General features: G+C 42.9%; 1 protein-coding gene across 5 annotated transcripts in view; it reads right to left on the reverse strand.

The window, feature by feature from the left end:
- Positions 1-23,745, reverse strand: part of CDK8 (cyclin dependent kinase 8) — a 208,581-nt gene that overhangs the window by 19,128 nt on the left and 165,708 nt on the right. For 4 of the 5 annotated variants that reach the window (XM_069202230.1, XM_069202228.1, XM_069202229.1 and 1 more), the window contains 3 exons: positions 16,080-16,177; positions 5,426-5,504; positions 5,148-5,309 (listed from right to left, as the gene is read on the reverse strand). In XM_069202230.1, the coding sequence (XP_069058331.1) occupies positions 5,148-5,309; positions 5,426-5,504; positions 16,080-16,177 (339 nt within the window). Of the gene's footprint in view, positions 1-3,190; positions 3,294-5,147; positions 5,310-5,425; positions 5,505-16,079; positions 16,178-23,745 lie in introns of all 5 variants that reach the window. The other variant, XR_011194600.1, reaches the window with a different exon arrangement.

Consider the following 23,745-nt stretch of genomic DNA (forward strand, 5'->3'; position numbering starts at 1 on the left):
TCCTTCTGTCTAACCCTGCCACAAACAGCACACGCGTGTGAGCACATCCGTTCTGACCCAGCAACCTTCTGCGCCTTCATTCAGAGAGCACGTTGTGTCACAGCCCGCAACACAAATGAGAAGGCTAGGTTTTAGGCTTTGTGTGGTCTGCTTCATGCTCCAGTTTTCATGTCGGGCATTGTAGCCCAGGAGCTGGCTCTACTTCTTCAAAATCGCCTTTTGCCCCCCAAGGGCCAGCAGTCCTTAAAAAAGACCTTGTCCAGTAAAAACACAAGTGGCCGAATGTTTACCTCATCAATGTTGAAATTATTAAAGAGTCAAGAAAAGGTGGTTCTGAAAAAGTGAGATTACTCCAGAAATGTGATTCTCAGTCTCAAAGAACGAAAAAACCTATCACCGGATCATCTCAGTCTGCTAAAACAGTACCCCAGGGGTGAGAGGTCTAACAGATGTAACTGGTGAGCACCTGTCAAAACAGAAAAGCGAGTTCCATTTGGTTTGAAACCTTCACAGGTTTAGGCCGAATACTACTGTTTTTAGCTTTCTTTTTGGCACCAATCTTTTCCTGCTCTTCTTTGAGATGAGACTCGGGTATCAGTTAAAGGTAACTGGTGTCGCAAAAACTAAAAATATTGGAATTATTATCAACGCTGCAATAGAAACCTAAAATACCACAAGGCTAGTGGGTAGGAGAGTATTGCAGAGGTGGATAAAGCAGCTGGAAACAAGAAGATTTATGAAGGTCTGATTGCAAAGCATCATTGGGATGTAAGTAGTAGTCTGGCCATGGGGAATGGTGGTGTGGTCTAGAATATATCCCTTATGAGAGACGGTGAAAGATAATGAAGAATGAGGCTCTACTCTCACCTAGAAAGTGGTGGCATCCTACATCAGAGCCCCGTGTTCCCTGTGGATCCCGTCATACATTTACACATGTAGCATATGCAGAAAGAGTGACACAATTACATGGGATAGATTTACCCCAGAGCTTCCTTACATATTGTACCTGACTGCATAGCTGGCATATGACGATCAGTAAAAAAGTGAAAGCAGATAAAAAAAGGGTTGGAAAATCCAGAAGTTATAGAATTTGACCTATCGAAGTCTGTAATAAATGGCTTGCTTTGAGACTTAATCTCTGAATCGGCTGAGGCAAGGCATACAGAAAAAGAAACACAATCTGCACAATCTCGGGAAACATGAGACCAGAGCACGGCCCTGCTCATTTTGGACAGCTGAAGACAACTTAAGGAAAAAGGAAGGGCTGAGCACACCTCTTGGCAGCCTTCACACATTGATGTGCCAAAATATACACACCTTCTAAAGCTCTATGCTTTTACTTTTAAAACTTATCTAATCATCTAGTCCTCACCAAGTTTTAACAATTGATAACATTTACGTTATGTACCACACATTTCAATCATCTGTTAAACCAAAAAAACAGCAATATTTAGTAGCCTTGTGATTCAGTAGTGTACCCAAGTGTTAGCAACAAGCTCCTGCAAATAAATGTTTCTAATAAGAATTTAGGTGCATTCCCTTCATTAGGGAGGAATTGAGGCCCACCTCTCCTTACAACAGTGCTTCAGGTCCATAGTGTTTGAGGACATTTATATGCACACAGCTCTCTATGATCGAGCTACAGGATCAGAGGGTAAGAAGTTTGGGCATTTAAAAATCTCATCACTTTGAGCTGTTCTGTCAGACTCACTGGTGTGTTCATGATTATTGTTCCGTTGGCTGGTCCACTTCTAGACAAGTGGTAGCTGTTGGACAGATCTGGCATTTTTCTCACATAATGTGGTGATGTAGAGACAAATTCAGATTGTAAGGCTTTCGGGTCCCGTGGCTGCAAATCAGGCCCAAATCATCACCATTCCACTACCATGGTTAACGATGTGATGAGGTTCCTGTAGTGGTGCACAATTTGTGTGGGTTTTATTTGCCAAAAATGCATTAACGTTAAGCAACTCAACTTCTTGTTAGCCTTATTTGTACAAGGCCATTGTGCCAGAAGTAGTTAGGTTTGGAAAACATCTCCATAAATACTCAAAGACATGCCACAAAAATGTTCCAATCAAACCTGTAACTGTTAAAAGTTTTCCTACTGGTAGAATCCTGAACTCTAACATTCCCTTAATAACAGACAACTGTGGATTTCTGCTGTAGCTCTGGTGATCTATTTTTCGGAACATCAGAGTCTGAGCTTAGGGTGAATTTGCAGGGAGGACTGCAGTTTAAGTCTACTTTGCTGTGGAATGATGGACTTTATACTGTTTGGAAATAGCTTTATAACCACTTCCAAACTAGTGAGGAGCGAAATTCGCTATCCTGAATCATTCCATATGTTTTTGAATAAGGAATGATCCATACTCACAAACCTTAATGCTGTAGACCAAACAGAGCTTATGACTTTATACACATGTGGAGAGACTTCTGATGATCAAATAATCATGAGCACTTATTTAGCAGCACCCTATTCTAATTATATTCTTGAATGATATGGCAGCAGTAATACTGCTCCCAAAGATTGGCTTTTGTTTGCTTAATAAATGACAAATTTATACTTGTGTGGTTTGTTACAAGACGTTACACTTATCTATGGTTATGGATTTGTAAGAACTAGAGGAACGTCAGATATTACTCAATATGTAAAACCTAAGCATCTAGCATTAGGTATGTAGGGTCATTCCAAGATGCAGGCCAAATTCCAAAGTGGTAGATGAAAGCTGTATACGCTTGATATTTCCAACAGCATTGTTAGAAGACTACTGTAGCCAGAACTCAGTTATTGTATTGTACTGTAACTATAAAATAAATCCACTTGCTATTTTAAGGCAGAATTGTATTTTCTTCTTGCATCACTATGGCCTCTTCTTGACATATATGCCAAACTAATAACTGGTTTTACAGCATGCTAGCATTGCGCAGCCTTGAAGTGTGCTGGACAATCAACCTACCAATAAGGAAGAAAGTCTTTTTAAATTTGCCCTGTTAAAAGTATGATACTGTGTCTTCAAAATGCAGGATGGCCCTTCAACAAGAGATCAAGGAATTTGAGACTTGCAGTAGAGATATTAGTACTGCATGTGTGCAAAACTAACTCCATCCTCACTGCCAACTGCATGAAATAGTTTATGGAAACCACTGCACGTTGCTTTAAGTGCATGTTTGCTAGGATGCCTCTTACCTCCTACAGCATCCACATCTTCGTTGAACCCCATGGTTACCATCTCAGTGAGGACAGTAATCTGTGTAGCACATTTATGGCAATTCCTTCACGTCCACCCGACCTGTGTGATGGTTGCAAGTGCAAAAAAAATGTAAACTAAATGTATTTGTGCCATGAGCAAAGCCTGTGTGAACAACGAATGCAAAAAAAACAACTGTATTGTGATCTTCGGATAATGGGGTGATATTTCATTTGTTCACTACTGGCAAACTGTTGACCAACAGGTTTCAGTCACCTATCCAGAGCTGCATCTCAACCATATCCTACCAACTTCATTTCTTTAAGAAGTTAAACTTTGTAACGCCTTTACCAAACTTCGTAACAATTGTAAAAGAAATGGTGCCATTCCACAATGACTATGGAAATTTACCATGCACATATCTTACCCCTGAAACAATGCTCCACTCTGCTACCCCCTGCCCTTAAACCCACCCCCCCCCCTAGAAAACAGCACCTAAAGCATGATTCTGAACAATTACGACTGCTTTTTCTCTAGAGATAAGAATACAATGCAAAGGTTGGCTCATGACATACATGGTTACCTATTTAAGTCTACTCTGATATCTGTAAGACAGACTTGCAGGCTGATCTAGTGGCAGCTGGAATATATCACGATTACTGGCAAATTCTAAAAACTCAAGAAACGAAGACACCTAAACAAGTCTTAATCTGCCTTGCACCTTTTATAAATCCCTCAAGGCACACCTTTCAAACTTCTTTCTCAACTCATACCTTACATGTCTTTTCTCCTCCTATGTTGAATTGTCTTTTTTTATGAAATATACAGACTCCCTCATGTTTTTTTCGCTCTGTTATATGTCTGTTATTACTATTTACAATAGAAAATACTTTCATTTCTTAGTCAACAATGACAAAATGGTAGGTGGCAAGGCAAATACGAAAGCTAGGTTGAAAGATTTCCACAGCTTCGGGTAATTGCCTAAGAACATTTTAGGGGTGGTCTTGCTCTTGAGCTTATGCATTTCTAGAGACTTCCTGTTTTAGCTACTTTCACAAACCTAAGATCAAGGTAGTGGGTTTGTACAGTAGGTATCCTGGTGTACCATAGTGAAAGCCTTTCTGTACTGATGCTGACTGCCTCATATTAAAGAACACAATTCAAAATAGTATTGGTTGTTTTAAGTAAGTATTCTGCAGAGCTGTTTCCGCAACTCACAGCAACTATCTTTCTGCTAGTGGATAGCATGAAACTAGACTGCAACATACAAATTCCTTATTGCATCAAGTTTTCCGTATTTAGAGCATGAGGAAGCCAACAAACCTCCACATTTTCAAGTTAAAGACGCATCATGAAATCAGAGCACATGGCAAAAAGACATTATCGCTTTTCAACGTGAATAACAAATCGGACAAAGCAGCATCAAAAGGCATATAAGCCAGAAGCTATACTAAATATACTTAATTATCATAGATTGCCAAAATGTAGCCCAATAACGTTATCATCTATGCCCGCTCATCATCCAACTGAGCTTTCCTTCAGTACATAAACACACTCCAGACCCTATGTACTTCAACACATTTAGAACATGGACAAAACAGAAAATGACAAGTACAAAAAAATGGACATTCTCACTTGCCATTAAACCATCAAATTTCATAAAATGAGTTTCAAATTCAATACTTTAATAAAATAGATTTGTTTTCCCGCTGCCCGGTCCAAATTTTGACTAGTAAATGTTTCAACTTTAAAAATGGTGGTGACTTTTGATAACCTATTACCAGTGCAACAATCCTACCTGTCCCAGCATCTAAGGTATCAGCAAAAAGATACAACTCTTCACAGTGCGGCGTGATTGTTTCCTTTCAGCTTACTGCAATATTTTATGTAGAGGATTTGAATATACAATACTAACAAAAAGCCAAAGTTAAACCTAAAAACAATAAGGCAACGTACCTGATAGTCTGAGGTCATGATGAGTCCGCCTGAGGTAGTTGTAGGGGGAACAACTCTCACTTTCTTTAAAGGGGGTCCCTGCGTGTGACTGTTGTCTTGGTTCCCTGGATGGCCTGTTCCATTAGTATGGTTATTGCCCTGCTGCTGTTGCTGCTGGTTTTTCTACAATGATTAACAGAAATACAAGTGACTGACAATCAACACAAAATACACTACAGAACAGATGAACTGAATAACATTTTAAAACGATAGGACACAAATTGAACAATAGCTCTTACTTTGTCTCCCTTGTCATCCGGCTCTTCTTCTGTTAAGAATTCTCTTTTTGGGTAAGGGATTTGACAACCTGCAAAAACACTGCCAAGAGGAGTTATATAAAACAGCAGGCTTGTTCTTAAATTCTCTTAAAACAGCATAGAGAATACGAAATACATTTTTTGGGGACGCAAACTATGGACACAGTGATTGATACAATAGGCTACCACGGCATCAGAGTGGGAGTGCAGGTCTGTTCAAAATGTTGCTTATATATCAATGCACCTGCAGCAAAGCAAGTTGTCACAACTGGAAAGTCACTTTCACCAAACAGACATTTCAAACTGAGCAATCTTAAAAGATATTAAAAAAAAAAACTTGAGAGCTTCGGAACAAAGAACAACATGTCTAAGGGTTCTTTAGACAACACAGAAACACACTTGCATTACTCCTGTGACAAATCTGAAATCATGCTCCAATGCTATGTTACAAGGACATCCAGCAAATATTTAAACAGCTATACCACGCACAGTAAGTACCAGACTAAAAAAGTGTAAACTGCTATTGCAACGCTTGGATCAAACACGTTTTGGAATTCAAAAGATGGCTGTTGCAGAACAAAGAGACTGGGTATAATGCAGAGCCATCTCTTGCACTGTTTTAAGGACTGCGACTTTATTATATTGTGCCTGCTTGGAACAAGTAAAGATTAGTGGCTATTTTCAAATGAGAGCAGACTACAATGTGTTGGGGTTAGACACTGCTAAGAAAAAGGAATGAAGAAACGTCACGTAAAATAGAAACTACAGCAGACAACATCAAGGGCCTTCTTCAATCTGCTCAGAATATTCACATTGTCTTGTTTAAATTGGAATGTAATATAGTAGTTACAACATGCAATACACCCGGAACCCCCCCCCCCCCAACACCCCCTTCCCCACACCAGCCCAAACAACAAAGGGAACCGAACTCTTTTAGAGCGGTCTGTTTGGCTAACTAGAAGGAAAAAAACAGGGACTAAAACATACTCCTGCGGTCAAATTATTGTGACTCGCAGGAGGTGACCAGAGCTACTGTGGCAAGAACAGTCTGGTGTATTCAGATATTTTTCTTGGCTTCCGGCCTCTGAAGCCTTAAAGATGGACAGGCTGCAGGATGGTCCGTTAGTTTTGTGCTGCTCTCAGTTCCTGTGCAGACGGGCGAAAGACAGACGTCTGGGTGAAGCAGGGGAAGTAACACTGAGGTAACTCGCAGGCAAATCAACTGCAGTGGAATATTATAAGAAAGATGAGCGTGGAGGGAGGGGGCGATACCCCGAACCCATGAGGCAACAAAATAGACACACACTACCCCCTTACATCCTTTCCTCGGATTACTCACTGCTCTCCCACACTCACCTCGGCTTCACTGTCCATCCGCTGACCTCTCTTCCCTCATCCACTCCCTGGGTGAGTGTGTATTTTGCCTAAATGAGAACCAGAGAAACTGTTTTCAACTCCCTCCCACGCACTCACATTGACCCTTCCAGGCACTATCACTCGTTCTTTCTATTTGTTCGCTAGTGGGTGTAAAGCGTATCTGATAACCTGTGGAGATGACATTCCATATATCATGCTGGGGTATGTTGCATGAAGCATGAGAACATTTGCTCAGGTACATTCCATACCACACCATGCCTAGATGCAAAAAGACAATGAAAGACACCTCTCCAGTAACCTTCATTTGCAGGGTTGTACCTTAGATTTTATTAAAACATTTTGATAAAGAAGTACTGGTAGTTTCAAGCTGTGACTCTCCAAATATAGCAATCTATTAAAATCCATACCAAAGCAAGTTGCACCACTATTTCAAAGCAAGACAGCCCTCGTTACAACTTAAATGAGGCGAGAGAAAAGCAATTTGATACCCTGGCCCTGCGTTAGCTCAGTTTAGTAGCATGCAATTCGTGCCCTTCCGGTTACAATTTCGTATCCCAGCAAAGTCACAACTAAATGCTTATTACATTACACAGTCTACTTTGTTATGGATCGAATTCAATCACAGCATTTTAAAAGCCTATCCCAAGTTAAAAAGAAGCAATGTAAATAATTTTCCCAATGAGAAAAAAAAAAAAAAAAAACTTTACCCATCTGTTCTCATACTACTGTTTAGTAAATTTACACGTAGCAGATCACAGAACAAACAGATAAAGGACAAGGGGCACAGCAGCAACTTCTAATATTGGGAATCTGTCCAGAGCCAAGATAGTGACCTTAATGCCAGAAAGATTGCCTCCGCCAACAATGGCTTAGCCATAGAAGGGGCAAATTTGAAGTGAAAAGCTCATACGTAACTTATAACGGAATAAGAGGGCATGACTGAAGGATGGGGTGACAGGCTGCTAAACTAGTCAAATACAATGAAAGAAGTGTAAAAGAATGGATCGATATGGCTATGTAACAATAGGTGAACAGAGGAGGGATGGATGTATGAATTGATAAATGGACAGATGGAATCATGAAAGCATAGATAAAAAAATTAGATTATGGATGACTGAAGGGTTGGGGGATTTAGAGATTAAAGGAGGGATGGATGGATTTTCAGAGAGGGTGGTTGGATGTAGGTAACTGTGAAGGGATCTCTACAAGGGGGCTCAGACTCACTTGCTCCATGCTAATAGAGGTCCGAGTATTAGTTTTCTGGCTACTACACCAATTTGGTGAAAACTGTTTGTGAACCTGTGAAAGACTCATGACAAAAGTGGACGTTACCAACGACGAAGGCTGTGCATAGAAGGGAAAACCACCAAAAGTTAGAGCTCTTGCATACATAAACAATTGTCTAAGTCATTCTGTGAGAAAGGCAACCAAGGTTGACTGACTGTCAAGCTTGAAAAATCCAAGGTGCGAGTTGCAACTATACTTCACACATCCTTAAAAGGGCCAGAGGAAATCATCACATCCATGGACCTCTGGAACCACTGTGCTTAATCACAGAATTGGGACCATATTTTAGGAACAGCCAGAATATATGATAGGGCGTGGAAATCTATTCCCAATTCTGTGTCCAGCACCAATTTATTGAATGGGGTTTCACTCATTCACACACAGACCGAAATGGAAAATCAGAGACATAATTAGGTGCAGGGAGTCCGCGGCTGCCTCACAGTGGGCTTGTACTATGTAGCCATCTGTGGGTGACAAAGCACAAGTTGGAAGCCAACATGGTGAAAACTGAAATGTTCAAGTTCAAAATGAAAGGGTTTATCGTACTGGTGCTGGAAAGCCTCTTTTCACAAACCTCAAGAAAATCCTGAGTGGATTAAATCAGGACATGGAAGTCTAGGGATTGCACATTCTGAATTAGGTATTCAATATGCACAAGACCAGCTACCTTGCAATCACATCATTCGCTGTTTGATTATCTGGGATAGAAAGATCTAGCTTATGAACAAACCTACTTAGATGAGGAAACAGAGAATAAGTCGAATAAACTGGACAAATATTTCGTTGGTAAAGATGGAATTTCATCAAAATATTGCAATTAGAGGACACACTTCTAAGCACCATTACTTCTTTGTCGAAGATCAGGCACGGGTTCTCTTCCTTCCAGGCAGTGTTCCCCCGATGGCCATTTTCTATGTTAAAAAGCCAATGTCATATGAAGCAACGAGACCATTAAGGAAGGGGAACTGGATAATATGGGCCATTAGAAATTCTGAAAAATCATGCAGAAATAAACATCTATGGTGACCAAGACTAACAATCAAGCGAATCTCAGTAACAAGAATACCCCTGTCGAATGGCCTATGAAGCGTCTCCAAGTGTAAAGTCTTTGCATTACACATCAGTAGCACTGAGTTGAAGTTCTTCATTCTGATCATATCCATGATGAATGCTGCAAAAATGGCTCAGCCTGGCAGCTGCCACTTACTCTGGGGTCCGAGTGTGGCATTGTATCATTGTTTAGTGATTATTAACTCAACAGAATCTTTACTTCGAAGTCTTTTTAATATACCTACGATTTTAGCTTCTCTCCGATGTTGATGGATTCCTCTATATGGCTTGAGATTGTACTGAAATGTATTTTATGGTATTTTCATCAACGTTTTATAAGGTAACAGATGATGAAGACATTTTATATTCCCATGGGACAATATGCAGCACTTCACCTTACATACTACAACACCCAGGATATCATAAATGGGCCTCTCAGTACAGCAAAGCAGCATCTTCTACTGCAGTACAAAAATGAGTAAAGCGCCAAGGACCAACTCATTGTAATGGCTTGGTCGCAGTGTTTATGAGTCATTATATTTTTATTGCCTCTGTCCCATTAAACCTCATGGAGCATGATTTACTAGTTCTGTGTCTACTTGAGAGTGGTACTTGCAGACGTTTATTACTATTGATTATTTTCTTTCCTTTGATCTCCATGTTTTTCAGTTAGATCATTTAAATTCTCATCAAAACAGGTTAGCTTCTTACTGCTTTTGTTTAATTTACATATCTGTTGGCTCATCGACTCCATGCATTTACAGGTAATTGTTTAACCCCAGCCTCAACAGCACTTGTGCTGTTTCTCAATTTGTTGTATATAATTTGTGGGCGAACAGACCCCCCCCCCCCAACCCCCATTGGCTTTTTATTGATTATTATGCTTGTCCCTTAAAAAGCTCTGCAATTGTTTAATGTCCCTTCTTCGCCCCTTGTTTCCTTCCACGGAGCTGTGACCAACTTCGCTATCATTCCGCTTTTGTCTTGATCCATTCATTTTCAGGGAGTTTTTTTTTTTTTTCCTCATCCACAAGTCGTTGGCTGCTATTCCTTGTTATTTGTTTGTTTCTTCCATTTCTTATGATGTCCTCTTTCTATTTCCAGCTCCAGGTGCTGTGAAGCAGCCGACGCGGGACCGGTTTAAGGTCTGTGAGTTCTTATTATCGGAGTCCACATGGCTTTTGTTATAGCAACACGACACCCAAATCATGGACGTCGCACATCTGGTTTCATATTAATTTTTTAGGTCTCACCTGCTCGCTCCTCCCCCACCACCCACACAGGAGGAAGAAGTTACTATGGTACACAGCAACCCGGCAAGGGAGCATAGATTACCCCACACAGAGGCTCCCCACCCACCCCCCCAACCTTTGCCCGCATCCAGTCCCGGCTCTTCCCCAAACACTATGCTGCCCCTGGCCACAAACACAGCGTGTAGCCTGTTTAATACCCCGCTGACCCCAACCCTCGTGACTGCATGTGGGCTGCATGGGGAAGAGGCGTGCGCTTTCAGGCGGACCCATTACACTGGTTCTTTCAGCAAGCTTTAATCGTGGTTTAACATTTAGGAGCTATTCCTCTGGGAGTTGGAGTTTAGTGTGTGTGTGTAATAAACTTTTGCCTTGCTTTTCTTCTCTGCTGGGAAGGAAAGTGAGCAGTTTGTCATTCTCCGTTTATTGCATGTATGGAGACAGTCGGTAACGTGTCATTTAGTGTATGCTGTTTTCTTGTTTCTTTTGGTTCTGGGCCATCTAAGCGGATGTTGCTGTGGCTGGGAGCGGCCACGCTTTGCACAGGAGGTAGAAACAACGCAGCAATTAATATCTGTGGTCCGAGGCAGTTATAGGAAGCCATCCGCTTACGTGTTGCAGAACATTATCGTATATAACTCAAAGAAATGACTGATTAAATGCTGACTGACTTTTTTCCATTGTCTCAAAATGTTCCTAAATGTAGATAAATTTGAGTAATCCGTGTATTAACTTCTTTGTGAGGTGGGCACACTCCTCCCCTACCACCCACATAGGCGGAAGAAGTTACTATTTTGCAGAGCTACCCACCATGAGTACATGGATCCCCCTCATGGAGCCTCCCTTCCCCCACCACTTTCGTCTACATCTAGTCACAGCGCTTCCTCGAACACTCCCCTGTCACTGGCCATGAGCACAGTGTGCAGCCTTTTAAGTACTCCAAGACCGCATGCGGGCTGCATGGAGGAGAGGCGTGGGCTCCGAGGTGGACCCTGTTTCACTCGTGCTTTAAGGGAGCTTTTATCGTTGTTCAACATATCTGAAGTATTACTCTGCATGGTTTGAGTTAACTTTGTGTAATCAACTTTTGTCTTGCTTTTGTTCTGGTGGCTGCCAGGATGTTCCTAACACTCATTAACTGCTTATGAGCTCCTTGAAACCCACCTCGGGGCTTTCAGGCACCCTCTTGATTGAAGTTCTGCTGTCACATCACTGGGAAGCAATGTGAACAGTTTGTCGTTCTCCATTTGTTGCATGCATGAAGACAGTGGGTAACGTGTCATTTAGTACATGTTGTATTCTTGTTTCTGGGCCATCCAAGTGGATGCTGCTATCGGTGGGAGCGGCCATGCTTTGCAGGGGAGTTGGAGACACCTCAATAGTTAATATCTTTGCTCCCAGGCCATCATAGGAAACCATCAGCTTACATGCTGCAGAACATGAATTACTATACCTAACTCAGAAAGGACTGTTTTAATGCTGATCGACATAATTCCATTATCTCAAATTTTTCATAAATGTAGATAAACTTGAGTAATAAGTGCATTCAACTTCTTTGTTGACATTATTTTTAAACAGTCTTTATGGCTGGAAAATATATTTAAAGACAATACTTCATTGTTTGCTCACATGTGAATTTGAGTGCTGATGTGCAGCCGTGGTCAGGTTCGTGCCTACTGCATGGATCTAGACTCTATGGGAAATAGGACTCTGACATGAGCCTCAATTCTATAACCCTTCATAATACTTGCCTTTCCACGTGGTGCCTCTAAGCTCATTTTGCTTTTAATCTGAAACATAGTTTAAAGCGTTGCTCTTCCTTGCACGTCAAAGTAATGAGAAATGCAGAATTTAGCAAAAATAAAACAGCCGCGCGCGATAGATTCTGACTTGATGCTAATATTTATGGCAGGGAGTTAAAGTTTAAATAAATACAAGAAGCTAGTTTAGTAGGATAACTCTCCCCCTCCTCAGCAATCCCACTGAACTGCCTGGATAGTCTAAGTTTTTATATAAAATGTAACAAGTGTGTCCATGGTACTGAAGTCTTTCTGGCCAGTAAAGCTTTCCATGAGATAATTTCCTTTCTATGAATCGCGTGAAATCGGCAAATATGAAAATGTTAACTTTTGAAAGCTGTGCGTTTTCTTCACTAGGCCAGACAGTTATATGAGAATGTTTCCCTGGTCTTATTGGTCTTGGAGGTCTGCATGGGCTCATATGCATCCTAAAGCATCATCTTCTGCAAACTCACTTATAGGCTGTCAATTTGCTCAACTAGTTAAACCTGGGGCCTTTCCATTTATTTCTTTGCTTGTAGCCAACTAACTCTGCTATGTAGTACTGCCACACTTCATGTAGTTACTGTTGATCCCTTTCGATTAGAAATCAAATGTGCTTTGCATAGTACTGCAAATGATAAGGCAGGTGATATGTGACAAGTGTGGTTGTTCCATTATAATACAGAAAACACTGCAGTCGCATACTCTTATAATTGCAGTGGCATTTGGTTATACCCAGATCCACTGGAATTATCTGGCAGGAGAGGACCAAATTATGTGGCAGAGTTGACAAAATTATACAGCAAGAAAAGGTAAATTATGTGGTATATTTTGAAACAGTATTACTACATTATGTTGTCATTTTCACCCAAGTTAATAGCGTTATATCAAAGCTTTCACCCTATGAGTAACTTTAACACTCAAATACAGCAATAAACTACTGAAAGGTGACCAGTCAACCTCTCGAAAGGGCTGTCTACTGTGCAGCATCCCTTGTTGCTACATTTTTTTAAAGTACATTTTGATATTTTTGTGTGAGAAACATTTAAATATGAAATCTGAAAACTATGCAGCAAGTGATAGATTATGTGGCAAATGCAGAAAATCCATAAACGTCGCAGAATATCAGTGGCCCTTGTACTCATCCTGCTCTACACTCGTCGCTTGATATACTTTCACTGCGCGCATATTGTGCACCATGGACCGCATAACTGCGTGCTATGTTGATAGTGCTGCACACAGTGCAACGCTGCAAGGTCCGCCAGGCATGGCGAGTGTAAAAAGGACACCGGCCTGTCCATCATGCGTTAAGCCCCCGCCAGCATGGAGATTCTGCGCAATGCCTCCACTCCAAACCACAACACATAGCTAAAAGACATTGCCATTTACAACACCATTAGCTTTAACTCTCGCAAATGACAAACCTATTGGCTTTGCCAGTGCTTGCTTTTCATGCTGATGAGTAGATTATTTTCAGGCATAAAAAATGTTTTGGAAAACTGATAGTTCATAATGCATCGGGAGCCCTGGAGGCCAGTCAGTTGAACAGGAGTTTACATTTTTATGACCAGTATGAATTTCCCTCAAGTCGTTAAGTGTGCACTCTGCATTGCCAGGCTTTGGTCTCTCTCAATAAGACTGTGTAAACTCTACAAAAAGTAGTCCGAAATCAGTTGTCGCCTGAAGGGCTTTCTACCACCGTGGACCATTCTTTAGTGAGATAAAGAAATAAGAATATATTCCTCCGAAAAACCTCTGGCTGAAAGTTTTTAGTGCTATATGGCGTTTGGCTCCAGTCCTTTCTGAGTGAAAGGCGTTAAAAGTACAGCTCTATCAACAAGGCAGAAACTAACAAGAAACACACAAAATGTGAACTGAGAAATGCTTTCAAATAGTCGAAACCACTGGCAATCGGTCTGGGTAGCATTGCAAACTATACTTTTCCACCCATTATACCAGTCTAGACAGAGGCCCGCACAGACAACTCAATACTCATCCTACAAACGCCGATGAGATTCGGCCTGGTATAGGTACAGCGAGAAAATGACCCATGTCTGGGCATACCCTTGGACATTTATGGCGTTACAACAGACAGACAAAATGATGAGGGATGCTTGCAAACCTTAGTTTTCCACTCACTCTGCCACTCTGGACAGAGTCATGCTTTATGTAAATCAGTACTGACTTGGTCCTGGGATTACTAATTTGCATACAGTATGAATCCACCTGGCGTGACACAGGGGCGGAAAATGATGGGTTCGAATGCAGCGCTCACCGACTGTCAGTGATTTATACTATTTGCTGAGACAAAAACATCTTAAATTCCACAAACAGCTTAAGTCAGGTATCCTACACACAGCTTGCACGGCTTCAGCAGATCGGACTCCCTTGAGCAATCTTTTCAATTCCTTCTTTAAATAGCACCATGAAACCCATGCGGGGCAACAGTGTATTCCAACATATCTTTTATCATAACTTTCTTTTTTGAGTAATAAACGTGCAAATTATAGTTTGTACACTTCCTTTAAACAACGTGCGACTGACTACATTTATCGTCACTGGCTTTGCATGTTATATTCATTTATTGAAGAAAAAAAACAAAACAGTTAAAGTGCTGTTTTGGATGGAAAACAAACTAAAAAAATAATAATTAAATTGGCCAGTTAAGGGTAAACTAACTGTCAGATCTGCCAACTTCGCCAAAAACCTCCTTGTGAGGAGGGGGCGGGACCTTAGATGGGCAGGGATTCATCCCAAGAAGCACCTATGAGGCACTTTAGCCCTCACCCCAGCCCCAAGCGCCCCCCCTGCCCAAAGGCTGCCGTGGATGTCCTGGGGTGTTTTCACACCCATTAGTGGACATCGGCAGTTTAAAGCCTCCGAGAAACAGCTGAAAACCACTTTTTACGTTGCTTTTCAGCCGTTTTCCTTGCCACCGTGTGATATTGGCTCCTCACCAGGAGATCGTTTGAAGGGAGCCAATATCATGTGTCACACAGTGGAACCGTTTGAGTTGGCAGGATTGAACTTGCCCCACCCCTCCCCTCATCATGTCCTGCTAATGGCCTCATATATAACATCACTCATGATATGTTAAATTACATCAATGAGATAAACAGGGCAAGGGGACACCATACACACCTGAAATACAGCTGTGGTGTATGCCATACTTTAGAGAGTTGACCCCTTGTATATGACCAAAAAATGTGGGCGCAGCAGATATTTACGTAGTGAAGGCCTGTACCATGGGTGGTTACTTGATCACCTTTACACGGATATTCCCGGGGGTTAGTTCATGGCGCATGTTGCACTGAGAGGAGCTGTGAGATGTACTAAGGGTGTGGAGGAGATGGAACCGGAAAGCACTGCATTCCTCACTAACCTGTTAACATATTGTGCATGTCTGTACGTAGTGACCACCCTCCAGTTATCTAGCGTACCTGTTTATTTTAATGCAGATTTGTCCCTGTTGAAGGCCCGCTGGGAACAATGCTTGGGGAAGGTACTCATTGAAACTGAATTGGCAAGTGTTTTGGCATACCTAAAGATTGTGACTAGGAATGAGTGGTTCAAATATACACAAATTAACTACATACATCAAATCCAAAGCCTATCACGAAGAAGTTCCCCGGGATGTTAACCCACTGCTTCTGATCTCAGTGCCTGCAGCAAGAGCAAACCCCAACCAATCTCCACCACCACACTACTAGTTAGTTCATCTGCTGTACTGAACGTTTCAGGCTGATTTGTCAAGTTGGGTGGGTGGGGGTAGAGAAAAAGGGGGATGATGTGGGGGGTTCGCAGAGAAAAGAAAGGCTTCACCACCATTACAAATGAAGAGGGTAGATCACAGTCAGTGCTGTTAGAAGACTGATCAGAAAGTATACATACTCTGAAGTCGGAAGTGGATCTTCTAAGAAATACGGATCCTGCATAGCTTGTTCTGAGGTAATTCTCTTTATCGGGTCCATCGTAAGTAATTTTTGAAGCTTGGAGAAAAAAGTAAAGAAATTAATATTATGTGGAAATGATGAACAACATAACACACTAACGGGATTCTAATTACTAATTATGCAGCATCACAAATCTGGCCATAACATTAACCACCCAACTTTGTCTGCTATGAATATGCACAAGCATTTGAATTTACAAAAACTTTGTTCTAATGTTGAGGTCCTTTTGGCCTGGGCTACACGCCTAATTGAAGGATTTACCATAAACAAACATATAGGAAATAATACAAATATTTATCCGAAATATGCGCGTAAAGCCACCAACCCAGCATGGTTGACAACCCAAATGACAACCAGCAAAAAAAAAAAAAAAAGTTGGGTGTACCTGCGTCCTGCATCAAAGAATCATGCATCTTCCTATAAGCCATTACATATGCTGAACACACACAAAAAAATAGAGGAAAATCACAAAAACTGAGTGAAAATTAAATTTCACAATGTAGTGTTTTGAAGTAAAACTAAGTTGGAGTTTCAACAAGGTTTCAAAGTAAGAGTTCCATAATTCGAAGTGTGTGCCATCAATTGTACTTAGGATTTTCTGCACAGGCTGTACTTCATTAAGTTGAGACATAGAACAGCCAAATAACGTATAAATCTTTGTTACACAAGTACTGCTTTTCACGAAAGTGTGTATTTAATTTAGTAGTGGAGAGCCAAGAGCAGTGAGAGGGGACAAAAAGAAAAGAAGCTACATCGCTTGTCAGGCCGCCATGTTGGCTTGTGCAAATGAGGAATCAATTCTGTCTGTTTCCAAAACAGTTTACTAAAGTTTCCACCAGGCCCACCTGTTCTTTGAAACTGGAGAACGTAGTCCAAAACTGGGACAGAAGAGAAGGAGGAAATAAAAAGATACCTACTTTCAACTATAATTACAAAGCGCGGATGTCAGTCAGAGTCAAATGCGCAAATCAAAACTGGCACACAGTAGGGAAAAGGCTCATTGTGCCTCAAAAGATGACACAGTACTGCTCCTCCCACAGTGGACCTCCTTCGAGTTTGCAGGTCCAGATAGTAGTGCTTGGTGAATGAGTGGGTGGCCTTCATGTTGCAGCTTTTCACCAAGAAGCACCTCATCTTTTCGAGTAGACAGATATTAATCCCAAGCTTGGCCTGTCTGCTTTAGTGTGCTGCAATATGATGCAGCCCCCCAACCATTGAGCTCTGTCTTTTTCTAGGACGCAGTGGCCACTGCAAAACTGCATGAAAGCCTCAAATATTAGTTGTCTATATGTAAAACATCAGGCACCACATCAGTTTGAATACAAAGCCCTTCTAATAAGCAAACTTTAAATTAGCCTTCAGGTAACTCATCACGGAATTGTAGGTCTGGTAGTTTAATTGAAATGCCATTTCACTAAGCACATATTAAGGCTAGTAGAAGGCAATTTTCTAAGCCACATATCTGATGTATAACTTTTAGATAGGAATGCTTTGCTATTTGCGTTCTGTACCTTTTATTTTTTTAATTTCAGAACAATTTACTGGCTTTAAGAAAACTGAACACAGGTTATGCATCTACTGGGAAAACAAATATACAGACTGTCTTTGCATTTGGTTATGCATTTCAAGAATCGTATGGAAGGCTATGAACAAGACCGCTTAATAATAAATAATAGGAAAGTGATGAGAGGAAAAAAAGGATAATACAGTAGAAATGAGTAGAGATAACACAATAAGACTGCGAAACATGTGAGCATTATCAATGAAATACCATTAGTGTCGAGTCCAATATTCACAGAGACTTAATTTGATCAAGATAGAGGTCTAGTTTTTCCCTTATGGGTCTGGTGCCTCCAAGGGAACTGCTATAATGTGAGGTTATCCGCTCCTCTCGTGGAGAATAAGGAATGGTTTCTTACCTGTAACTCCAGTTCTCTCGTAGGGGTATTTCCATGATAGTCATAAGCACTGAATAGTTCCGCGCGCCTGCGGGGACCCCGGAGCACTGTTGTGTAATATATTCTTAAGTGCAATCATGAGCTCCTTGACAAAAAAGGTCTGTGAAAAACACTTAAGAATAACAATGTGCAGCCTATGTGAACAGCTACACAGGCCAAATTGTTAGAAGAAAAAACAGTTGTAGTGTAAATTCACGTTTAAACCTCAATTTATTCTATAAATACATAAATAAATACATTCTCATATTTTATTTACACCTCTCATGAGAATAAAACAATGTAGGGCAGTGTAGCCCATAGGCTGCCATTATACAGAATGAAAATAGAGCTGTGCCTTTAAGAAAGTAAAGTCTTCCTGTTTCCCATCATGCACAGCAAAAGGCAGTTGCCTCAGTTCTTTTTTGGAGACTAGTAACCTGACATGAAGAAACAAAACATTTGTTGGAGTACCAACCTCAATAATATTCATGTTCTATGTCAACTCCACCGGGGAGGAGGGAGGGTTGCTTATGACTATCATGGAAATACCCCTACGAGAGAACTGGAGTTACAGATAAGAAACCACTCCTTCTCTCGTAGGGGTTTTCCATGTATAGTCATAAGCACTGAATAGAGTAGCAAGCCCATCCCCATAACCGCGGTGGAGTAGACATAAGAATACTGAGAAAACATGAATCATGCAAACAAATTCTTGAGCAAGGCCTGTCCAACCTGCGCATCTGCCCTAGCGTCTGTATCAAGGCAGTAATGCTTAGTAAAGGTATGGACCGACCTCCAAGTGGCAGCCTTGCATATTTCTGCCAAAGGGACATTTATCATCAAGGCTACAGTAGCTGCTTTCCCTCTGGTAGAGTGGGCTTTTGGCCTACCACCAAGGGATTTGTTTGATAACTGATAACATAACATTATACATGAAACAATCCACCTGGATAAAGATTGTTTAGATGTGCCCAAACCTGTTCTGATTGGGCCATAGTTAATAAAAAGCTGTTGTGATTTTCGTAAGCTTTTTGTCCTGTCCAAGTAAAATTTCAAGACTCTCTTTACATCCAGAGAGTGCAGAGTTCTCTCAGCAGGAGTAGCTGGATTCTGAAAGAAAGTCGGTAATGAAATTGTTTGGTTCACATGGAAGTCGGAGACTACCTTAGGTAAAAATTTTGGATGAGTTCTCATTACCACTTTCGCAGAATGAAAAACCGTGTAGGGTTCCTGAGCACAAAGGGCCTGGATTTCGCTGACCCTACGCGCTGAAGTGATTGCCACCAGAAAAGCAGCTTTCCATGTGAGATGCTGCAGCGATGCCTTATGTATCGGCTCGAATGGCGGCAGCATCAGACGTGATAACACAACGTTCAGTTCCCATGGAGGAGAAGGCTTTCTAATGGGAGGAAAAACCTTCTTTAAACCTTCTAGGAAATCCTTAATAATCGGAATCCGAAAAAAGGAAGTTTGTGAAGGACTCTTTCTGTATGCCGTTACCGCCGCCAAGTGAACTTTTATTGACGACAGTTGTAAGCCCGATTTTGCCAAACTTAACAAGTATGGCAGGATAGATTGTTCTCCACAGGAAACCGGGTCAATGTTGTTGTGTAAACACCAAATGCAGAATCTCTTCCACTTGCTTGCATAGGCTGATCGTGTGGAAGGGCGCTTTGCTTCCTTCAGAATTTCCATACAGTCCTGAGGTAGGTTCAAGTGTCCATATTGCACTAGCTCAGGAGCCATGCTGCCAAACTCAACGATGAGGGGTTGGGATGAGATATCTGCCCTCTGAACTTCGTGAGAAGGTCCGGACGATATGGTAGCCTGATGTGTGGTTTGAGTGACCGGTGAAGAAGGTCTGGGAACCACCACTGGCGTGGCCACTCCGGAGCAATTAGGATCATTTTGGTCTGAGCATTGGACAGCTTCTGGAGGACCGCCGGAATCAGGGGAAGCGGTGGAAAGGCGTAAAGAAATGCTCCTGACCAGCTTATCCACAGGGCATTCCCCAGTGTCCCTGGATGGTAATATCTGAAGGCGAAGTTTTGGCATTTTTTGTTTTTTGGGGTTGCGAATAGGTCTGTAGAGGGGGTACCCCAGAGTGCGAAAATGGAATGAACGACGTTGTCGTGTAGTACCCATTCGTGGTTCTCGTCCATTACCCGACTGAGGGCATCCGCTTGAACATTCTGGATGCCGGGCAGGCGAGTTGCCACTAGCGACAGGTTCCTGGCTAGAAGCCAATGCCAGATTGTCTGAGCCTCTCTGGATAAAATTCTGGACCTGGTGCCTCCTTGTTTGTTCACGTAGTACATAGTGGCCACGTTGTCTGTCTGGAGAAGGAGAGTTTCCGTTCTCAGAGAGGGAAGGAAGGCTTTGAGCGCAAGGTGGACTGCGCGAAGTTCCAGCAGGTTGATGTGATAGAGACTCTCTCTCTGTGACCACTCGCCTTGGACTCGAAGATGTTCCATGTGCGCCCCCCATCCGAGCAGTGACGCATCTGTTACGATGGTTTGAGATGGAGGCCGTTGTTGGAACGGAAGCCCCACCAAGAGATTGCTGGGTAAACACCACCACTTGAGGGATTGTAGGGTGTGAGGAGAAAGAAGGACTTTGTTCTCCCAATCGTCCCTCAGTTGACACCACTGATCCTCCAGATTTTCCTGCAATGGTCTCATATGGAGGCGAGCATTGGGAACCAGATGGATACAAGACGCCATCGAGCCCAGTAGAGAAGCTATTATTCTTGCAGTGGCTTGAGGTCTTTCCTGCAGTTGTTTGCACTTTTGGAGACTCGATAACCGTCGTTCCTCCGAAGGAAACACCTTTCCTAGCCTGGTATCTACAATGGCCCCTAAGTAATGCAACCTCTGAACAGGTGTTGCTGTAGATTTCAGGAGATTGACTTGAAGACCAAGTTTTTGCAGCAGTTGTAGAGTCCATTCGAAATGTTGTTGTGCCTCGAGACAACTGGAGGCCTTTATGAGCCAATCGTCTAGATAGGGGTAGACGAATATTCGCTGTTTCCTCAAGTGGGCGGCTACTACCGCCATGCATTTGGAAAAAGTTCTCGGCGCTGATTTTAGGCCGAAAGGTAGAACTGCAAATTGGTAATGGCGTTTTCCGACGGTGAACCTTAGGAATTTTCGATGTTTCTTGGTTACTGGGATATGAAAGTAAGCGTCGCAAAGATCTATCGCACAGAGCCAGTCGCCCTGACGTAGATGTGGGTAAATTTGGTGTAAGGCTAACATCCTGAATTTTTCTTTGCAAATCCATTTGCTTTTTTCGGTACAAGGAAATATCTCGAATAAATCCCCTTCCCTTGTTGGCTGATGGGAACGGGTTCTAGGGCTCTTTTTTGCAATAGGATATTGACCTCTAACTGTAGAGCTTCGAGATGGTGGTTGGCTGTTTTGGGTGGAACAGATGGTGGAGAACTGGTGAATCTGAGAGTGTAACCTTGTCTCACAATATTCAATACCCAGGCGTCTGTTGTGATGCGTAGCCACTCGTCCAGATGATTTGAGATACTTCCCCCTACCGGAGTGGATAACGGAGGAGGGGGAAGCAAAGATTCAGGGCTTAGACGTGGGAGCCTGTCGAGTTGCCTGAGTTTGAGGTGTTGAATGACCCCTTGTCGACCTTCGCTGAGTGGAGAAACCCCTTTGATGCTGCTGTTGTTGCTGCTGATGGGGGCGCGAAGACATCCAGTGTGGCGACTGATACCGGTGGGTGAAAAGTCGTCGTTGATATGGCCGGAAAACCTTTCTTTGTTCTTTCGGTGTTTCCATGCCTACCGCTTTCAGGGTATCTAGTTCAGCCTTCATTCTAGCCATCTCGTCATCGGCATGAGAACCGAACAAGGTGGAGCCCGAGAAAGGCAAGTTTTGTATTCTCTGCTGCGCTTCAGGTTTGAATGATGTAAGTCTCAACCATGCATGCCTTCTGAGCGCTATCCCGTGTGCATAATTGTGTGCGGATAGCACCGAAGAGTCAGCTGCAGCACTTATAATTTGGTTAGAAACCATGGCTCCCTCACCCACGACCTCCAGGAAATCTTCCCTTTTATCCTTAGGAAGATGTTCCGCAAACTGCATTAAAGAGTCCCAGAGGGCACGGTCGTATCGCCCTAATAACGCAGTAGCGCTGGCTGCCTTCATCGTGACGGCTGCAGTAGAACATACTTTTCGTCCTGCAGCATCTATCTTTCTGCTCTCTTTATCTGGAGGCGAAGAAGAAGACGGTGAGGTTGAATGCAGTTTCTTTGCCGCTACTATGACCACCGAATCAGGTACTGGGTCCGACCTCAAGAATAGAGGATCTTGTTCTGGTGGACGATATTTTTTAATAAGTCTGGAAGGAGCAGACTTTGTTGCGGCCGGTGCAAGGAAAATATCCATTGCTGGTTCAAGGAGACCTGGAACCAGTGGAAGCAAAGGTCTGGAAGATGTCCTGTGATGCAAGGTCTCGAAGATCACTGACGTCGATGGGGCAGGTACCGCCAGCGGGATGTTCAGCTTGGTCGCCCCTCGTACTAAGACCTCCTGGAACGTATTCACATCATCTATGGGGGACACTCTCGGGGACGGTGAGTCCGATAGGGTTGGAGAGTAGTCCCGTGTAGACGAAGAAGAACGCCTGTGATGTGAATGCGGAGATCTCTGTGATTCATGACGGTGCCGAGAGGAAGAAGAGCGTCTAGAGGAATGTCCCGAACGTCTTACAGACCGCGTTGGAGTCCTCAAAACAGACTCTGAAGGAGGAGCCGGAAGAGGCGCCGTAGGTGTTACCGGCGTCTGTGGCAATGGTGATTGTCGAGGAGAGAGTTGTGGAGACGCTGGAAGGAGGATGAGTGAAGCAGAGGATTCCGAGGTTGTATAAACCCTTCTAGGTCTTTTTGATTGTCTCGACGTCGACACACTCCTCGACGTCGAAGTACGGTGACGGCGAGTGCCCTTCGCCGTCGATTCTTCTCGCCGTTGAGAATCTCTCGACGACGACCCTCGACGTCGCCGTGATGACGGTGAACGCCTACGACGTCGAGCACCCCTCGACGTTGATCGCTCTCGCCGTGTCGACGGCGAGCCGGATTCAGATCTCCTCGACGTGGAACGTCCTCACCGTGTCGACGGCGACCCAGATCTCGACGGCGAAAGTCCACGCCGTCTCGACGGCGAAATCGTCGTCGACGGCGAGCGATGTCTCTTTCTCGCCGGCGAACCACTCCTCGACGGCGAGCATGTTGGCGCCGTTCCTTGCCTCGACGTCGACGCCCTCGACGTCGTCGGAGACCTGTGCCGTTTTTGAGGCGGTCTGGTCGGAGTTATAGAGGAAACAGTGTGAGCCCTGGTAGAAGACTGACCTTCTCCTCGCTCTGTGGTAGAACGACCACTTTTCCTCCTGTCCTCTTTCGCCTGGAGTCGGATCTTCTCCCTGTCACGAAGGGTCCTTCTGGAGAAGGTTTTGCAGATGTCACACGACTCCGGTTTGTGGCTGGATGGAAGGCAAATTATGCAGACCCGATGTGGATCTGTTTTGGCCTTTTTTCTGCCACAAGAAGGGCATTTGTCAAACAGTGAAGGCATTTCTGAAGTAGAAAAACCTCAAAATTCTGTCAGAATCTAACAGAAAAAAGTAGAAAATGATCACTCAATGTTAAAA

Source organism: Pleurodeles waltl, chromosome 8 (assembly GCF_031143425.1).
Source record: "Pleurodeles waltl isolate 20211129_DDA chromosome 8, aPleWal1.hap1.20221129, whole genome shotgun sequence".
Classification (NCBI taxonomy): domain Eukaryota; kingdom Metazoa; phylum Chordata; class Amphibia; order Caudata; family Salamandridae; genus Pleurodeles; species Pleurodeles waltl.